Genomic DNA, 18,845 nt, shown 5'->3' with positions numbered 1-18,845 from the left:
AAACAGTGCCCCCATCATAAACACTATATAAACAGTGCCCAATCATAAACACTATATAAACAGTGCCCCCATCATAAACACTATTTGAACAGTGCCCCCATCATAAACACTATATAAACAGCGCCCCCATCATAAACACTATATAAACAGTGCCCACATCATTAACACTATTTAAACAGTGCCCCCATCATAAACACTATATAAACAGTGCCCCCATCATGAACACGATTTTAACAGTGCCCCCATCATAAACTCTATTTAAACAGTGCGACACCATAAACACTATATAAACAGTGCCCCCATCAAAAACACTATTTAAACAGTGCCCCATGATACAAATTATTTAAACAGTGCCCACCTCATGAACACTATTTAAACAGTGCCCCCATCATGAACTCTATTTAAACAGTGCGACACCATAAACACTATATAAACAGTGCACCCATCAAAAACACTATTTGAACAGTGCCCCCATCAAATACACTATTTGAACAGTGCCCCCATCAAATACACTATTTGAACAGTGACTCATCATGAATACTAAACAGTGCCCAATCACAAACACTACTTAAAAAGTGGCCCATCATGAACACTTTTTAAACAGTGCCCACATCATAAACACTATTTCAACAGAGCCCCCATCATAAACACTATTTAAACAGTGCCCCCATCATAAACACTATTTAAACAGTGTCCCATCATAAACACTATTTATACAGTGCCCAATCATAAACACTATTTAAACATTGCCCAATCATAAACAATAGTTAAAAAGTGCTCCATCACTAACACAATTAAAACAGCGCCCCCATCATAAACACTATTTAAAGAGTGCCCAATCATAAACACTATATAATCAGTGCCCCCATCATAAACACTATATATACAGTGCCCCATCATAAACACTATTTAAACAGCGCCCCATCATAATCACTATTTAAACAGTGCGCCCATCATGAACACTATATAAATAGTGCCACATCATAAACACTATTTAAACAGTGCCCCCATCTTAAACACTATTTAAACAGTGCCCCCATCATAACCACTATTTAAACAGTGCCCCCATCATAAACACTATATAACCAGTGCCCAATCATAAACACTATATAAACAGTGCCCCCATCATAAACACTATTTAACCAATGCCCCATCATAAACACTATTTAAACAGTGCCCAATCATAAGCACTATTTAAACAGTGCTGCATCATAAACACTATTTAAACAGTGCCCACATCATAAACACTATTTAAACAATGCCCCCATCATAAACACTATTTAAAAAGTGCACCCATCATGAACACTATTTAAACAGTGCCCCCATCATAAACTCTATTTAAACAGCGCGACACCATTAACACTATATAAACAGTGCCCCCATCAAAAAGACTATTTAAACAGTGCCACATGATAAAAACTATTTAAACAGTGCCCACCTCATGAACACTATTTAAACAGTGCCCCCATCATAAACTCTATTTAAACAGTGCGACACCATAAACACTATATAAACAGTGCCCCCATCAAAAACACTATTTGAACAGTACCCCCATCAAAAACACTATTTGAACAGTGCCCCCATCATAAAAACTATCTAAACAGTGACTCATCATGAATACTAAACAGTGCCCTATCACAAACACTACTTAAAGAGTGACCCATCATGAACACTTTTTAAACAGTGCCCACATCATAAACACTATTTTAACAGAGCCCCCATCATAAAACTATTTAAACAGTGCCCCCATCATAAACACTATTTAAACAGTGTCCCATCATAAACACTATTTATACAGTGCCCAATCATAAACACTATTTAAACATTGCCCAATCATAAACAATAGTTAAACAGTGCTCCATCACTAACACAATTAAAACAGCGCCCCCATCATAAACACTATTTAAAGAGTGCTCAATCATAAACACTATATAATCAGTGCCCCCATCATAAACACTATATATACAGTGCCCCATCATAAACACTATTTAAACAGCGCCCCATCATAATCACTATTTAAACAGTGTCCCCATCATAAACAGTATTTAAACAATGCCCCCATCATAAACACTATTTAAACAGTGCGACATCATAAACACTATTTAAACAGTGCCCACATCATAAACACCATTTAAACAGTGTGACATCATAAACACTATTTAAACAGTGCCCACCTCATGAACACTATTTAAACAGTGCCCCCATCAAAAACTCTATTTGAACATTGCCACATCATAAACACTATATAAACAGCGCCCCCATCATAAACACTATATAAACTGTGCCCCCATCATTAACACTATTCAAACAGTGCCCCCATCATAAACGCTATATAAACAGTGCCCCCATCATGAACACTATTTAAACAGTGCCCCCATCATAAACTCTATTTAAACAGTGCGACACCATAAACACTATATAAACAGTGCCCCCATCAAAAACACTATTTAAACAGTGCCACATGATAAAAACTATTTAAACAGTGCCCACCTCATGAACACTATTTAAGCAGTGCCCCCATCATAAACACTATATAAACAGTCCCCCATCATAAACACTATTTAAACAGTGCCCACATCATAAACACTATATAAACAGTGCCCCATCATAAACACTAAACAGTGCCCCATCATAAACACTATTTAAACAGTGCCCCCATCATAACCACTATTTAAACAGTGCCCACATCATAAACACTATATAAACAGCGCCCCCATCATAAACACTATATAAACAGTGCCCCCATCATTAACACTATTTAAACAGAGCCCCCATCATGAACACTATTTAAACAGTGCCCCCATCATAAACTCTATTTAAACAGTGCGACACCATAAACACTATATAAACAGTGCCCCCATCAAAAACACTATTTAAACAGTGCCACATGATAAAAACTATTTAAACAGTGCCCACCTCATGAACACTATTTAAACAGTGCCCCCATCATAAACTCTATTTAAACAGTGCGACACCATAAACACTATATAAACAGTGCACCCATCAAAAACACTATTTGAACAGTGCCCCCATCAAATACACTATTTGAACAGTGCCCCCATCATAAACACTATTTAAACATTGCCGCATCATAAACACTATTTAAACAATGCCTCATCATAAAAACCAAACACTGTCCTATCATAAACACTATTTAAAGAGTGCCCCATCATGAACACTTTTTAAACAGTGCCCACATCATAACCACTATTTTAACAGAGCCCCCATCATAAACACTCTTTAAACAGCGCCCCCATCATAAACACTATTTACACAATGCCCATCATAAACACAAGTTAAACAGTGCCCAATTATAAATGCTACTAAAACAATGCACCCATCATAAACACGATTTAAACAGCGCCCATCATAATCACTATTTAAACAGTGTCCACATCATAAACACTATTTAAACAGTGCCCCCATCATAAACACTATATAAACAGTTCCCCCACCATAAACACTATATAAACTGTGCCCCATCATAAACACTATTTAAACAGTGCCCCCATCATAAACACTATTTAAACAGTGCCCCCATCATAAACACTAATTAAAAAGTGCCCCCATCATAAACACTATTTAAGCAGTGCCCCCATCATAAACACTATATAAACAGTCCCCCATCATAAACACTATTTAAGCAGTGCCCACATCATAAACACTATATAACCAGTGCCCCATCATAAACACTATTTAAACAGTGCCCCATCATAAACACTATTTAAGCAGTGCCCCCATCATAAACACTATTTAAACAGTGCCCACCTCATAAACACTATTTATACAGTGCCCCCTTCATAAACACTATTTAAACAGTGCCCCCATCATAAACACTATTTAAACAGTGCGACATCATAAACACCATTTAAACAGTGCCACATCATAAACAGTATTTAAACAGTGCCCACCTCAGAAACACTATTTACACAATGCCCATCATAAACACAAGTTAAACAGTGCCCAATCATAAACGCTACTTAAACAATGCACCCATCATAAACACGATTTAAACAGCGCCCATCATAAACACTATTTAAACAGTGCCCCCATCTTAAACTCTATTTAAACAGTGCCCCCATCATAAACACTATTTAAACAGTGCCCACATCATGAACCCTATTTATACAGTGCCTCCATCATAAACACTATTTAAACAGTGCCCCCATCATAAACACTATTTTAAATGTGTCCCTATCATAAACACTATTTAAACAGTGCCCCATCATAAACACTATATAAACAGTACCCCATCATAAATCCTTCTTAAACAATGCCCCATCATAAACGCTATATAAACAGTGCCCCATCATAAACAGTATATAAACAGTACTCCATCATAAATCCTTCTTAAACAATGCCCCATCATAAACACTACATAAACAGTGCCCCCATCATAAACACTATATAAACAGTCCCCCATCATAAACACTATTTAAACAGTGCCCCCATCATAAACACTATATAAAGTGCCCCATCATAAACACTATTTAAACAGTGCCCCATCATAAACACTATTTAAACAGTGCCCCCCTCATAAACACTATTTATACAGTGCCCCCTTCATAAATACTATTTAAACAGTGCCCCCATCATAAACACTATTTAAACAGTGCTCACATCATAAACACTATTTAAACAGTGCCCCCATTATAAACACTATTTTAACAGAGCCCCCATCATAAGCACTCTTTAAACAGCGCCCCCATCATAAACACTTTCTACACAATGCCCATCATAAACACAAGTTAAACAGTGCCCAATCATCAATGCTACTTAAACAATGCACCCATCATAAACACGATTTAAACAGCGCCCATCATAAACACTATTTAAACAGTGCCCCCATCATAAACACTATATAAACACTGGCCACATCATAAACTCTATTTAAACAGTGCCCCCATCACAAACACTATTTAAAAGGTGCCCCCATCATAAACACTATTTAAACAGAGCCCCCATCATAAACTCTATTTAAACAGTGTCCCCATCATAAACTCTATTTAAACAGTGGCCACATCATAAACACTATTTAAACAGTGCCCACCTCATAAACACTATTTATACAGTGCCCCCTTCATAAACACTATTTAAACAGTGCCCCCTTCATAAACACTATTTAAACAGTGCCCCCATCATAAACACTATTTAAACAGTGCTCACATCATAAACACTATTTAAACAGTGCCCCCATCATAAACTATTTAAACAGTGCGACATCATAAACACTATTTAAACAGTGCCCCCATCATAAACACTATTTAAACAGTGCCCCCATCATAAACACTATTTAAACAGTGCCTCCATCATAAACACTATATAAACAGTGCCCCCATCATAAACACTATTTAAACAGTGCGACATCATAAACACTATATAAACAGTGCCCCCATCATAAACACTATTTAAACAGTGTCACATCATAAACAGTATTTAAACAGTGCCCACCTCATAAACACTATTTAAACAGTGCCCCCATCATAAACACTATTTAAACATTGCCACATCATAAACACTATTTAAACAGTGCCTCATCATAAAAACCAAACAGTGTCCTATCATAAACACTATTTAAACAGTGCCCCCTCATGAACACTTTTTAAACAGTGCCCACATCATAACCACTATTTTAACAGAGCCCCCATCATAAACACTCTTTAAACAGTGCCCACATCATAAACTCTATTTTAACAGAGCCCCCATCATAAACACTCTTTAAACAGCGCCCCCATCATAAACACTATTTACACAATGCCCATCACAAACACAAGTTAAACAGTGCCCAATCATAAACACTACTTAAACAATGCACCCATCATAAACACGATTTAAACAGCGCCCATCATAAACACTGTTTAAACAGTGCCCACATCATAAACACTATTTAAACAGTGCCCCCATCATAAACTCTATTTAAACAGTGCCCCCATCATAAACTCTATTTAAACAATGCCCACATCATGAACCCTATTAATACAGTGCCTCCACATCAACACTAATTAAACACTGTCCCATCATAAACACGATTTAAACGCTGTCCCATCATAAACACTATATAAACGGTGCCTCCTCATAAACACTATTTAAACAGTGCCCAATCATAAACACTATATAAACAGTGCCACGTCATAAACACTATTTAAACAGTGCCCAATCATAAACACTATATAAACAGTGCCACATCATAAACACTATTTAAACAGTGCCCCAATCATAAACACTATTTAAACAGTGCCCCAATCATAAACAGTATATAGACAGTGCCCCATCATAAACACTATATAAACAGTGCCCACCTCATAAACACTATTTATACAGTGCCTCCATCATAAACACTATTTAAACAGTGCCCCCATCATAAACACTATTTAAAAAGTGTCCCTATCATAAACTGTATTTAAACAGTGCCCCGTCATAAACACTATATAAACAGTACCCCATCATAAATCCTTCTTAAACAATGCCCCATCATAAACACTATATAAACAGTGCCCCATCATAAACAGTATATAAACAGTACTCCATCATAAATCCTTCTTAAACAATGCCCCATCATAAACACTATTTCAACAGTGCTCCATCATAAACACTATTTAAACAGTGCCCCATCGTAAACACTATTTAAAGAGTGCTCAATCATGAACTCTATTTAAATATTGCCCAATTATAAACACTATTTAAACAGTGCCCCATGATAAACACAATCTAAACCGTGCCCAATCATAAACACTATTTAAAGAGTGCCCCATCATAAACACTATGCAAACAGTGCTCCATTATAAACACTATGCAAACAGTGCTCCATCATAAACACTATTTAAACAGTGCCCTTCAGTAAACAGAGTCCATTTTAACAGTGCACTAATCCATTTAAACAGCCCTACAGTAAATAGTTTATTTAAACAGTGCCCTATATTAAACATAGTTTTTTTAAAAAGTGCCCTACAGTAAACAGAGTCCATTTAAACTGTGCCCTACAGTAAACATAGTTCATTTAAACTGTGCCCTACAGTAAACATAGTCCATTTATACAGTGCCCTACAGTTAGCAGTGTCCATTTAAACTCTGTCCTACAGTAAACCGTCCATTTAGACTGTGCCCTAAAGTTAACAGAATCTATTTAAATAGTCCAACAATAAAAAATCTGTTTAAACAGTGCCCTACAGTAAACAGAGTCCATTTTAAATGCGCACTAATCCATTTAAACAATGTCCTATAGTAAACATAGTTTATTTAAAAAGTGCCCTAAGTAAGCAGAGTCCATTTAAATTGTACCCTACAGTAAGCAGAGTCCATTTAAACTGTGTCCTACAGTAAACATAGTCCATTTAAACAGTACCCTAAAGAAAACAGAATCTATTTAAATAGTCCAATATAAAAAGCCCATTTAAACTGCACCCTACAGTAAGCAGAGTCCACTTAAACTGCGCCCTACAGTAAACAGAGTCCATTTAAACTGTGCCCTACAGTAAACAGTGTCCATTTAAACTGTACCCTACAGTAAACAGTCCATTTAAACTGTGTGCCACAGTAAGCAGAGTCCATTTAAATTGTACCCTACAGTAAACAGTCCATTTAAACTGTGTGCTACAGTAAGCAGAGTCCATTTAAACTGTGCCCTACAGTAAACATAGTCCATTCAAACAGTGCCCTACAGTAAACAGAGTCCATTTAAACTGTGCCCTACAGTAAACAGAATCTACTTAAATAGTCCGACATTAAACAGTCCATTTAAACTGTGCTACAGTAAACAGAGTCCATTTAAACTGTGCCCTATAGTAAACATAGTTTATTTAAACAGTGCCCTACAGTAAACAGAATCTGTTTAAATCGCCCAACAGTAAACATACTCCATCTAAGCAGTACCCTATATTACCACCTATTTAAACAGTGCCCTAGAGTAAACAGTCTATTTAAACAGTGTCCTACAATAAACAGTCAATTTAAACAGTGCCCTTCAGTAAACAGAATCTATTTAAACAGTGTCCAACAGTAAAACGCCTGTTTAAAGAATGCCTGACAGTAAACAGGCTCTATCTAAACAGTGCACTACATTAAACAATGTCCTACAGTAAACTGTCTATTTCAAAAGTGCCCTACAGTTAGCATAGTCCATTGAAACTGTGTCCTACAGTAAACAGCCCATTTAAACCGTGTCCTACAGTAAACATAGTCCATTTAAAAAGTGCCCTACAATTGGCAGAGTCCATTGAAACTGTGTCCTACAGTAAACAGCCCATTGAAACTGTGTCCTACAGTAAACAGTCCATTTAGACTGTGCCCTAAAGTTAACAGAATCTATTTAAATAGTCCAACAATAAAAAGACTATTTAAACAGTGCCCTACAGTAAGCAGACTCCATTTAAACTGTGCCCTACAGTAAACATAGTCCATTCAAACAGTGCCCTACATTAAACAGAATCCATTTAAACTGTGCCCTACAGTAAACCTGTTTAATTTAAACAGTGCCCTACAGTAAACAGAATCAATTTAAACTGTGCCCTACAGTAAACAGAGTCCATTTAAACTGTGCCCTACAGTAAACAGAATCAATTTAAACTGTGCCCTACAGTAAACAGAGTCCATTTAAACTGTGCCCTATAGTAAACAGAGTCAATTTAAACTGTGCCCTACAGTAAACAGAATCAATTTAAACTGTGCCCTACAGTAAACAGAGTCCATTTAAACTGTGCCCTATAGTAAACAGAGTCAATTTAAACTGTACCCTACAGTAAACATAGTCCATTTAAACAGTGCCCTACAGTAAACAGTCTATCTAAATGTTGTCTTATAGTAAACAGAATCTATTTACGTAGTCCTACATAAAAAGTCTGTTTAAAGAGTGCCCGACAGTAAACACACTTAATCTAAACAGTATCATCTATTTAAACAGTGCCCTACAGTAAACAGAATCTATTTAAACAGTGTCCTACAGTAAACAGACTCTATTTAAACAGTGCCCAACAGTAAACAGAATCTATTTAAACAGTGCCCTACAGTAAACAGAATCTATTTAAACAGTGTCCTACAGTAAACAGACTATTTAAACAGTGCCCAACAGTAAACAGAATCTATTTAAACAGTGCCCTACAGTAAACAGTCTATTTAAACCATCTCCTACAGTAACTGATGACTTTGTAATTAAACCATCATGACTGGACACTGCACCACTGTAGATCATGAGATTTGATTTCTTTCACATCATTTGTATGATGTAACTAAACTCCAACACCTCCATTTCCATGGACATAGCCATGCTCTTATTGGAAGATTTTGCTATAGTTTCAGTCAGGAATTTTGTCTGCTGTTGTTCAAAGAGGCTGTGTTTAAGTAGACTCTGTTTATTGTCAGACACTGTTAAAATGGACTCTCTTTACTGTAGGACACTGTTTAAATAAACTGCTTACTATCAGACACTGTTTAAATAGAGACTATATCTGATAGGACACAGTTTGAATATTGTGTCCTACAGTAAACAGAGACATTAGGGTTCAGATTTGCCCCAGGTGCTAGCATAAGGCAGGAATTACCATATATCAGATACCTGTTACAACGTGCAGTAGATAATCAGCTCAATTAACGTCACTGAAACTGAATATCGGACCGTGTGTGTAAAATGGGCATGTGGTGCCATGCCGGCTGTTTAACTTTTCCATCTGAGCTAAATTGTCTTCAGGAGAGGAGGTTAGAAAATAAGAATGAAATACTTGGGCTTAACTGGGTTAGTCTCTCGTTGACCAGAAAGAAAACTCTTGGGTTCACAGGAAGCAAGTATTAAATTGAATAATGAATTGGCGAAATAATAAGAAAAGGCACTAGATAAAAGACAGATGCTTTCAATAGCAATGAAGTCAATATTGCTTTGAAAAATAGCAAAGATTTCACTGTGTGAAATAAGACATCTCCAGAAGGCACTGGAAGTACAATGGTCACCAAGTGAAAGATCTGTGTCAGTACATCGTGTGCAGGATGGGTACAGTGTTCGGTGCTGACAGTGCGCTGCACTGTCGGAGATGCTGCTCTTCAGATGAGACATTAAACCAAAGTCACATCTGGCCTCTCAGGGAAACTGGTCTCAAGACCAGTATCGCTAAGAAAAGAAAGGTGGGAGGAGGGAAGGTGTGGGGGGTTCTCCTCTGTATCCCTCAACAAAAATTGTTTAAAAAAGCAGATTATCCAGTAATTGCTGTTTGTGGGAGCTTGCCCTGCACTGAATATCTGCTGTTTGTCCTGCATTACAACAGTGAACACACTTCATAAGTGCTTCATCGGTTATAAAGCACTTAGGGAAGCCCCCAGATGTGGTGAAAGGAGCTATGTAAATGCAATTAATCATTCAATCCTTCTTTCTTTCCTTCCCGGATCTGACTGGTGTTCCCTTGTTCTCTCGGCAGATGTTGAAAAGCCACTTTGGGAACTTGCGGAAGGTGGGATCGGAAGGCTGCCTGCTGGACTGCGAGTTCCTGCCGTGGACACGACAAATCCTCCGGCGGTGCAAGCGCTCGACGAGCGACTGCCAGGAGGCGAAGGAGCAGGCTGGGATGGAGGCTGCAGCCGGCAGGGAGGCGAAGGCAGCGGGGGAAGAGCGGAAGGTGGTCATCCCGGAGGTCAGGATCGAGAAGGAGTACAGCCTGAGTGTGGACACCCTGTACCAACTGGCCGGCGACAGCTTCGACGAGTCGGACAAGAGCTGTGACAGCCTGGGGCTCGGCAGCCATGACACGGCCTATCGCCTGGGCGTGGAGGACTTGGGCATGTGGCGCACGTACAGTGATGGCAACCTGGCGTGCGACGGGGAGAGGCGGGACTTCATCTCCAGCAGCCAGTTGAAGAGCAAGCAGAAAACAGAGAGTGGCTGGAGCTTGCCTTCACCAAAGACGTTGAGGAAGGAGAGAGCGTTGGCGAGGGTGACCGCTGCCAAGGAACATCTGCGCTCCATCTTCACAGGATCCCGCAAGGTAGGAAGCAAAACCCCGCTAACCATACACAAGAATGGCAAAAAATGAAAAGGGACTCTTTTCTCTAGAAAAAATGTGTTGAACAACAGGATTCCTGAAAATAGTGAAGAGATTCGATCCGGTATACTTAAAGAATTTGTTCCTTCTTGTTACCCATTTCAAACTCTTCTTCATCCATCACGCCACTGCGCTCCTATTGGTCCAGCAGCACCATGATTTTAAAATTCTCATCCCTGTTTTCAAATCGCTCCATGGCCTCACCCCTTCCTATCTTTGCAATCTCTCCCAACCCCACAACCCTCCAAGATGTCTGCACTCCTCCTCTAATGTTGACCTCTTCAGCATCCCTGGCTTTAACCGCTCCACCATTGGCGTCCGTGCCTTCAGCTGTCTCAGCCCCAAGCTCTGGAACTCCCTACCTACACATCTCCGCCCCCACTTTCTCACTTTTTCCTCTTGCAGATGCTCCTTAAAACTCTTTGACTAAGCTTTCGGTCACCTGTCCTAATGTCTCATTAAGTCAAATCTGGTTTGATAATTGCTCCTGTGAGGCACCTTGGGACATTTTACTGCACTAACAGTTCTCCATAAATACAAGTTGTAGATATTTTTAATGCTGGGAGTCTACAACTATGAGCCATCAATATGCGATAGCCACTAATAAATCCAACTGAGAATACAGGAGAAACTCCTTTACTCAAAAGAAGGCAAGAATGTGGAACTCACTGCCACACTGAGGCAAATAGCTTAGAAGCATTTAAGGGGAAACTAGACAAGGGAAAAATGAATAAAAGGATATGTTCATAGGACGAGATGCAGTACGGTGGGAGCAGGGTTGTATGGAGCATGGCATGGACCAGTTGGGCTGAATGGCCTGCATCAGTGTTCTAAAGTCCCATGTAATATCTTTGATGCAGACAGCAAGCAATGCCTCGCTGGGAGACAAAGGCTACGGGAGTTGAAATTTGATACGAGGGATACAAATTAGGAAGAATATAATTTTCTGCGTGTTGTATCACACGCTTGATATCCAGTGCAACTGAAATCAATGGAACTGAATGTTGACTGTGGCTTGTAACTGGATCGAATGAGATTCTGACAATTCTGTGTCCACACAGCCATCCTGTCCAATGTCTAATTTAACTCCCTTTAGCATCATTCAAAATGGGACTGGGTAAGTACTTTGGAAAGGAAGAATATTAATGGAGATAGTAATGACAGGAAGAATAGAAAAGAAGTGTATTATCCAAATGGTGAGAGATTGCAGATCTCTGAGATGCAAAGGGGTCTGGGTATCCTAGTGCATGAATTACAAAAGGTTAGAATGTAGGTGCAGCAAGTAATTAGCAAAACTAATAAAATGTTATCATTTATTGTGAGGAGAATTGAATATATAAATAGGGACGTTACACTTCAGTTGTACAGGACATTGGTGAGACCACATCTGTAGTTTTGTGTACAGTATTGGTCTCCTTATTTAAGGAAGGATGTAGATATGTAGAAAGAAGTTCAGAGAAGTTTACTAAACTAATGCCCGGAATGGGCGGGTTGTCTTTAGAGGAAGGTTGGACAGGCTAGGCTTGTATCCATTGGAGTTTAGGAGAGTAAGATGCAACTTGATTAAACATAGAAACATGGAAAACAGGAGAAGGAGTAGGTTACTTGGCCCTTAGAGTCTGCTCCACCATTCAATATGATCATGGTTGATAATTTATCTCAACAGCGTAGTCCCACGCCCTCCCCATACCCCTTGACACCTTTAGAGTCCAGAAATCTATTTCTTTCTTAAATATATTCAGTGACTTGGCCTCCGCAGCCCTCTGTGGTAGAGATTTCCGCAGGTTTACCACCCTCTGAGTGAAGAGGTTTCTCCTCATCTCAGTCCTAAATGTTCCACCCTGTATCCTGAGGCTGTGACCCCTTGTTCTAGACCCCCCCAGCCAGAGGAAACATCACCCCTGCATCCAGTCTGTCCAGCCCTGTCAGAATTTTATACATTACAATGAGATTCCCTCTCATTCTTCTAAACCCCAGTGAATACAGGCCTAGTCGGCCCAATCTCTCCTCATACGACAATCCTGCCATCCCAGGAATCAGTCTGGTGAACCTTCATGCACTCCCTCTGTGGCAAGTATATCCTTTCTTAGGTAAGGAGACCAGAACTGCACACAATACTCCAGTTGTGGTGTCAGTGAAAGTAGACAAGTTCACACTTTTCCACATTATACTCCTTCTGCTGCACCTTTAAGATCCTGACGGGTCTTTACAGGGTGGATGCTGAGAGGATTTTTCCTTTTGTGGGAGAGACCAGAACTAGGGGTCACTGTTTAAAAATAAGGGGCCTCCCATTTAGGGTGGCGATGTGGACAAATGTTTCCTCTCAGAGGGTTGTGAGTCTGTGGAATTCTCTTTCCCAGGGAGTGGTATAGGCAGGGTTGTTGAATATTTTTAAGGCAGAGGTAGATAAGTTTTTGACTAACAAGGGAGTCAAAGTTTATCAAGAGTAGGCAGTAATGTGGAGTTGAGGCCACAATCAGATCAGCCATGATCTTATTGAATTGCAGAGCAGGCTCGAGGGGCTGAATGGCCAGACCCTGCTTCTAATTTGTTCATTCGTATAAGATGACCCAAAGCACTTTATAACCAATTAAGTACTTCTAATAAAATGTAACCAGTACAAAGTAGGAAACGTAGCAGCCAATTTGCACACAGCAAGCTCCCACCAGCACTTGGTGTGATATTGACCAGGCAATATGTTCAATCAGTGACACTCGTAAACACCGTTTATGCTAAACCTTTCTAAAACGCTAGCTGGACCCCATTGGAGAGTTGTATCTGTCCCTGAGCACCATACGTTAGAAGGATGTGAAGGCTTTGGAGTGGGTAGAGAGCGGTACACTTGAATTGCTCAGGGATGAGGGATTGCAGTGTTGTAGGTGGACTGGACAAGCTGGGGCTGTTCCTGTTAAAGCAGTGGACATTTTAGGGAGGTGTTTAAAGTCATGACAAGTTTAAATCGAGTAAATAAAGAGAAACTGTTTCCGATGGGCTGAAGGGTTGATAACTTGAAGGCAAGAATTTAAGGGGATTGGCAAAAGAGCCAGAGGTAAACATGAGGAAGATTCTTATTATGCAACCATAGAATTTGGAATGTGCTGCTTTATAGGGTGATGCAGATAGAGTCAATAGTTGTCTTGAAAAGGGAGTTGGATAAATATTTGAAGGAGAAAAACTTGCAGAGATGTAGAGAAAGAGCAGCAGAGTGGGGTTAGCTGGATTGCTCACTGGAGTAGCCAGTCCTGAGTGGATGGGCTGAATGGCCTTCTTGCATGCTGTCCTATTCTATGGTTCTATTTGCTGAGGGATAAATGTTGGTCCTGGACACGGAAGAGCTCCCCTGCCCATCTCAAACTAGTGCCTGGTGCCTTTTTTTTAACCTCCAACTGAGAGGACAGACCTCCAGATTAATGTCTAATCTGAAAGACGGTACCTCTAACAGTGCAGCACTCACTCAGTACTGCAGTAATGGGAGAGTGAACCCAGATTCTGTGCTCAAGTCACCAGACCTTTGACTCAGAAGTGAGAGTGCTACTTAGTGAGCCACATGCAGTGGGAATGTTGATCATACTTGACCCCAAGCCCATATCTCACATTCGCAGGGTCAAAATCTTGGAACTCCCTCCCTAACAGCACTGTAGGAGTACCTGCACCAGATGGACTGTGGTGGTTCAAGAAGGCAGCTCACCGCCACCTTCTCAAGGGCAATTAGGGATGGGCAATAAATGCTGACCTAGTCAGTTATGCCAACATCCCAGGAAAGAATTAAAAAAGGACTACATGTGCTTAACCCACTGGACCACCTAGTCCCTATCACTGTCCCTGCGCTCCGGAGGTATTACCTTGAATGTACATTGGCTGTGTGACTCGTGCGGTATTGAGCTTAGTTTTTGCAGTGATGTGGAAGCAGGACCTTTGTTTTGATGTGATATACTTTGTATAAACACAGTTTTTATCTTCCTGACTTCTCTGGTTCCCCAGAAGGGTTTAGTGACAATGAAGTGTGCTTTTATCTCAGTACAGTGAACTTCCCACTGTCTGACACATTTTTCCTATCACAACAAACTGCAGGGTACTCATTGTGCTGATGATAGGTCACTATGATTAGTGGGTATGGTATTATTGTGGTTAAATTACTAGACTAGTGATCCAGAGATCCTAGACTAATGAGGTAGAGACATAAATTCAAACCCCACGATGGCATGAGGGGAATTTAAATTCAGTTAATTAAATCCATCTGGAATAATAAGCTAGTATCAGTAACGATGACTGTTAAACCACTGGGATTGTTGTAAATAGTTGCCTGTTTCAAATGTTCTTCCGGGAAGGAAATCTGTCATCTTTACCAGTTGTGATCTACATGTGACTCCAGATCCATAACAACATGGTTGACTTCTAACCTTCCTCTGAAAGGCCAAGCGAGCTGCCCAGCTCTACCAATCTGCTAAGCTTGCAGCAGTTCAAGAAGGTGGCTCACCACTGCCTTCTTAAGAGCAGCTAATGACCAGCGATAAATGCTGCTCTTACCAGCGACGCCCACATCCCGTGAATGAACCCATCTACCTTCAAATGTGCACTGAGCACGTTGCATTAGATTGATCTGGATCCTTTTAGATAAAGCTCCACCTTTCAGGCACTAAGTGTACCCGTCATTAAGGGGAGGCAGAAAAAGGAACACGTGCACTTATGTCGAACCTTTCACAACCACAGGACGTCCCAAAGGGCTGTACAGCCATTGAGGTACTTGTTGAGGTTCAGTCACTGTCGTAATGCTGGAAATAGCAAAGCCAGGTGGTTCATAGCACATCTCACAAACAACAATGTGACAATGACCAGAGAGCCTGTTTTGGTGATTTTAAAGGGATAAATATTGTCCCAGTTCTCCTTTGGAACAGTGACCATGGGATGTTTTACATCCACTGGAGAGCTCGGTCAGGGCCTCGGTTTAACATCTCATCTGAAAGATGACACATTTGACAATACAACACTGGTCCCAGCATGGCACTGATGTGTCACATTGAATTTGGTGCTCAAATGGCCTGTCCACCACCTACAAGACACAAGTCAGGAGTGTGATGGAATACTCTCCACTTGCCTGGATGAGTGCAGCTCCAACAACACTCGAGAAGCTCGAAACCATCCAAGGCAAAGCAGCCCTGCGTGACTGGTGCCCCGTCCGGCACCTTCAACATCCATCCACTCCTTCCAGAATCAGGTTAGGTTGGTGTTGCTGGCCTATCAGCCAGTGAGGCAAGACAAAAACAGAAAATGCTGCAAAGACTCAGCACGTCTGGCAGCATCTGTGGAGAGGGAAACAGAGTTAACATTTCGAGTGCGTATGACCCTCCACCAGTGTGGTGACCATTGGCAACAGCTTAATGTGGAAAGAAGGAATGTGCGAGACAACTGGAGCGCCCTGCTTTGAGATAAAAGCGCACTTCATTGCCACTAAAACCTGGAGGGAGAAGCAGAAGCATCAAGGAGATGGAAGCCATTTGGTGAAACGTGCACCGCATCAAAAAACAAGGGCTCAGCTTTCGTTCCATTTGGGGCAGAGATCACCACTGTCGGGAATTCGGGGCCAGGGTGCTTCCCCGGGCTAGTCTCGACCATCTGGAGGGGTCCCAAGTTTTATTTTCCCTGGTTTTTCGACTTTCCCAGGGAATCACGTGGTTTGGGGTTGGGGTGGAGAGTGTAGATATTGAGGTACACAAGAACGTACAATTGTGTGGGGTATGCTGACAGGACCAAGGGTTCTTACCTACCAGTCAGTGTCCATATATTGGTCTAAAACAATCATTCTGAGTATCGCTGAAAAAAGAAACATGTTGAAGCTTTTCGTCTTGCACTCATCAAGGCACTTCACAAGAATACCAGTACGAGGGGAAAACAACAATTTATACTGTATGCGAAGAGAGTGCTGATTGGTTGGCAAGCGGACTCTGATTGGTAGAGGCGTTGCCATGGAGAATGCACCAGTGATGGTGACTGACAGTTAGCCTTTGTTCGCAATGGGCAAGGTACTGACTGTGCCTAACCAACCCGTGTTTGCAAAACTCAAAAAACAATGTCCAACATTAGATGCAATTCCGCGATTGGACAACATTTGCTAAATAATCCTCAGCATCTTAAGAATTACTCTGACAACCAATTTAAGATTGTCAGTTGGGCTTCTGGTGCGGCACATTTGTGTGTACTGGAAGCTACATATATTAATACACGGGGCCCTGTTCTTTGCAGACAGAAAGAACATGTATACATTACACCTGTTTCAGCTAAACAAATAAGTGACAGCCGTTCGCTGACTCATTCCTCAGGGCAATACCTTGACCAATGAGGGTCAAGCTGCCTGCTTTAAATTTCAAACAATGTTTGGCAGTTAACTGTCAGTCACCATCACTGGTGCATTCTCCATAGCAACGCCCTTACTAATCAGAGTCCACATGCCAACGAATCAGCCCTCTCTTCACATACAGAATAAATTGTTGTTTTCCCCCTATATTGGTATCCTTGCGAAGTGTCCTGATGAGTGCCAGATGAAAAGCTTTGACATGTCTCTTTTTTCATCAACACTCAAGTTCTGTACTGCCAAACGATAATAATTCTGTTTAATTTTATTTTCTGTGAAGGGCTTTAGGGTGTCTTGAGTTTGTGGAAGGCAATGTAGGAACTCGTGCCTTCTTTTCTTTGCTCAGTCTTCTGTTTATGGCCAGGTGAACCTTTTGAGAGCACTTGTCTCTTTAAAAGCCTCTGGGAATCAGCCATGTGTTCAGGGCATGGATTCACTCGCTGCTATTAAATAAATTTCATTGCATTATTAAATTCACTGAAATATTAGGACTCCCTGTTGTCTCAGCTAATGTCTGAGACTCATACAGTAAGAAGGAGTTAGCCGCTATTTAACAGAAGAAGGGGAAGACTAGCTATGTTGAGTAAATTGATCGTGGGCTGGCAGTGTCAGAACAGAAGCGCTAAGACACCCCCCGGAACAAGGTATCTCCCGAAAGGAAGATGTGCATTTATATGGCACTTTTCACAACTTTAGAACATCCCAAAGCACATTATAGCCAGTGAAATATATTCACCATTGCAATGCATGAAACACAGTAGCCAATTTGTACACAACAAGCTCCCACAAACAGCCATGACCCAGGTAATCTGATTTTCACTGACATTGATTGAGGAGTAAATGTTAGTTCAGGGCATTGAGGAGCCCCTCCCTGTTACATCTTGAGTTCGGGGTCTAGATGAGGTTTCTTTGGGAGTCTGCCTGTTACCCTAGGAATACTACCATGGACTGCTATTTGTAAAGACCATTCTTCTTTATTTACAGGCCAATCTATCTGAGTACCCTACACAAGGTTGTACTCCTGCTTCTCTCCAGACCACAGTTACTTAGTCATGTGACATTGCATCATAGTTCCATCAGTAGTTACATCAGAATCAGGGAGCACCTGATGTTAACCTTTTACATCATCTACTCTTCCTCCAAATAGCAGAGGTGGGATCTGTTATGTTTAGTTATAAGTGCAGACAGAGTCCCTGTTTCATGGCTAATGTGAAAGACCGCACTAGCAATTCTGCAGGACACCCTTGGTGCTACCCTCAACATCCTGGGGGTTATCGTTGACCAGAAACTAAGCTGGACTAGCTATATAAATACTGTGGCTACAAGAACAGGTCAGAGGCTGGGAATCTTGAGGCGAGTAACTCACCTCCTGACTCCCCAAAGCCTGACCACCATCTACAAGACACAAGTCAGGAGTGTAATGGAATACTCTCCGCTTGCCTGGATGAGTGCAGCTCCCACAACACTCAAGAAGCTTG

At 40.8% G+C, this 18,845-nt stretch overlaps 1 protein-coding gene and 1 pseudogene across 1 annotated transcript in view; one reads left to right on the top strand and one right to left on the bottom strand.

Moving 5' to 3' along the window:
• Window positions 1-18,845, bottom strand: part of LOC144695499 (zinc-binding protein A33-like) — a 519,682-nt pseudogene that overhangs the window by 432,790 nt on the left and 68,047 nt on the right.
• Window positions 1-18,845, top strand: part of LOC144695435 (regulator of G-protein signaling 3-like) — a 195,866-nt gene that overhangs the window by 144,037 nt on the left and 32,984 nt on the right. The window contains exon 2 of the mRNA XM_078566323.1: window positions 10,398-10,961. Within this exon, the coding sequence (XP_078422449.1) occupies window positions 10,398-10,961 (564 nt within the window). The remainder of the gene's footprint in view (window positions 1-10,397; window positions 10,962-18,845) is intronic.

The sequence above is a fragment of the Cetorhinus maximus genome, chromosome 21 (genome assembly GCF_964194155.1).
Source record: "Cetorhinus maximus chromosome 21, sCetMax3.hap1.1, whole genome shotgun sequence".
Classification (NCBI taxonomy): Eukaryota; Metazoa; Chordata; class Chondrichthyes; order Lamniformes; family Cetorhinidae; genus Cetorhinus; species Cetorhinus maximus.
The sequence above is the reverse complement of the archived record's forward strand: the minus strand, read 5'-3'. Positions and strand labels throughout refer to the sequence as shown.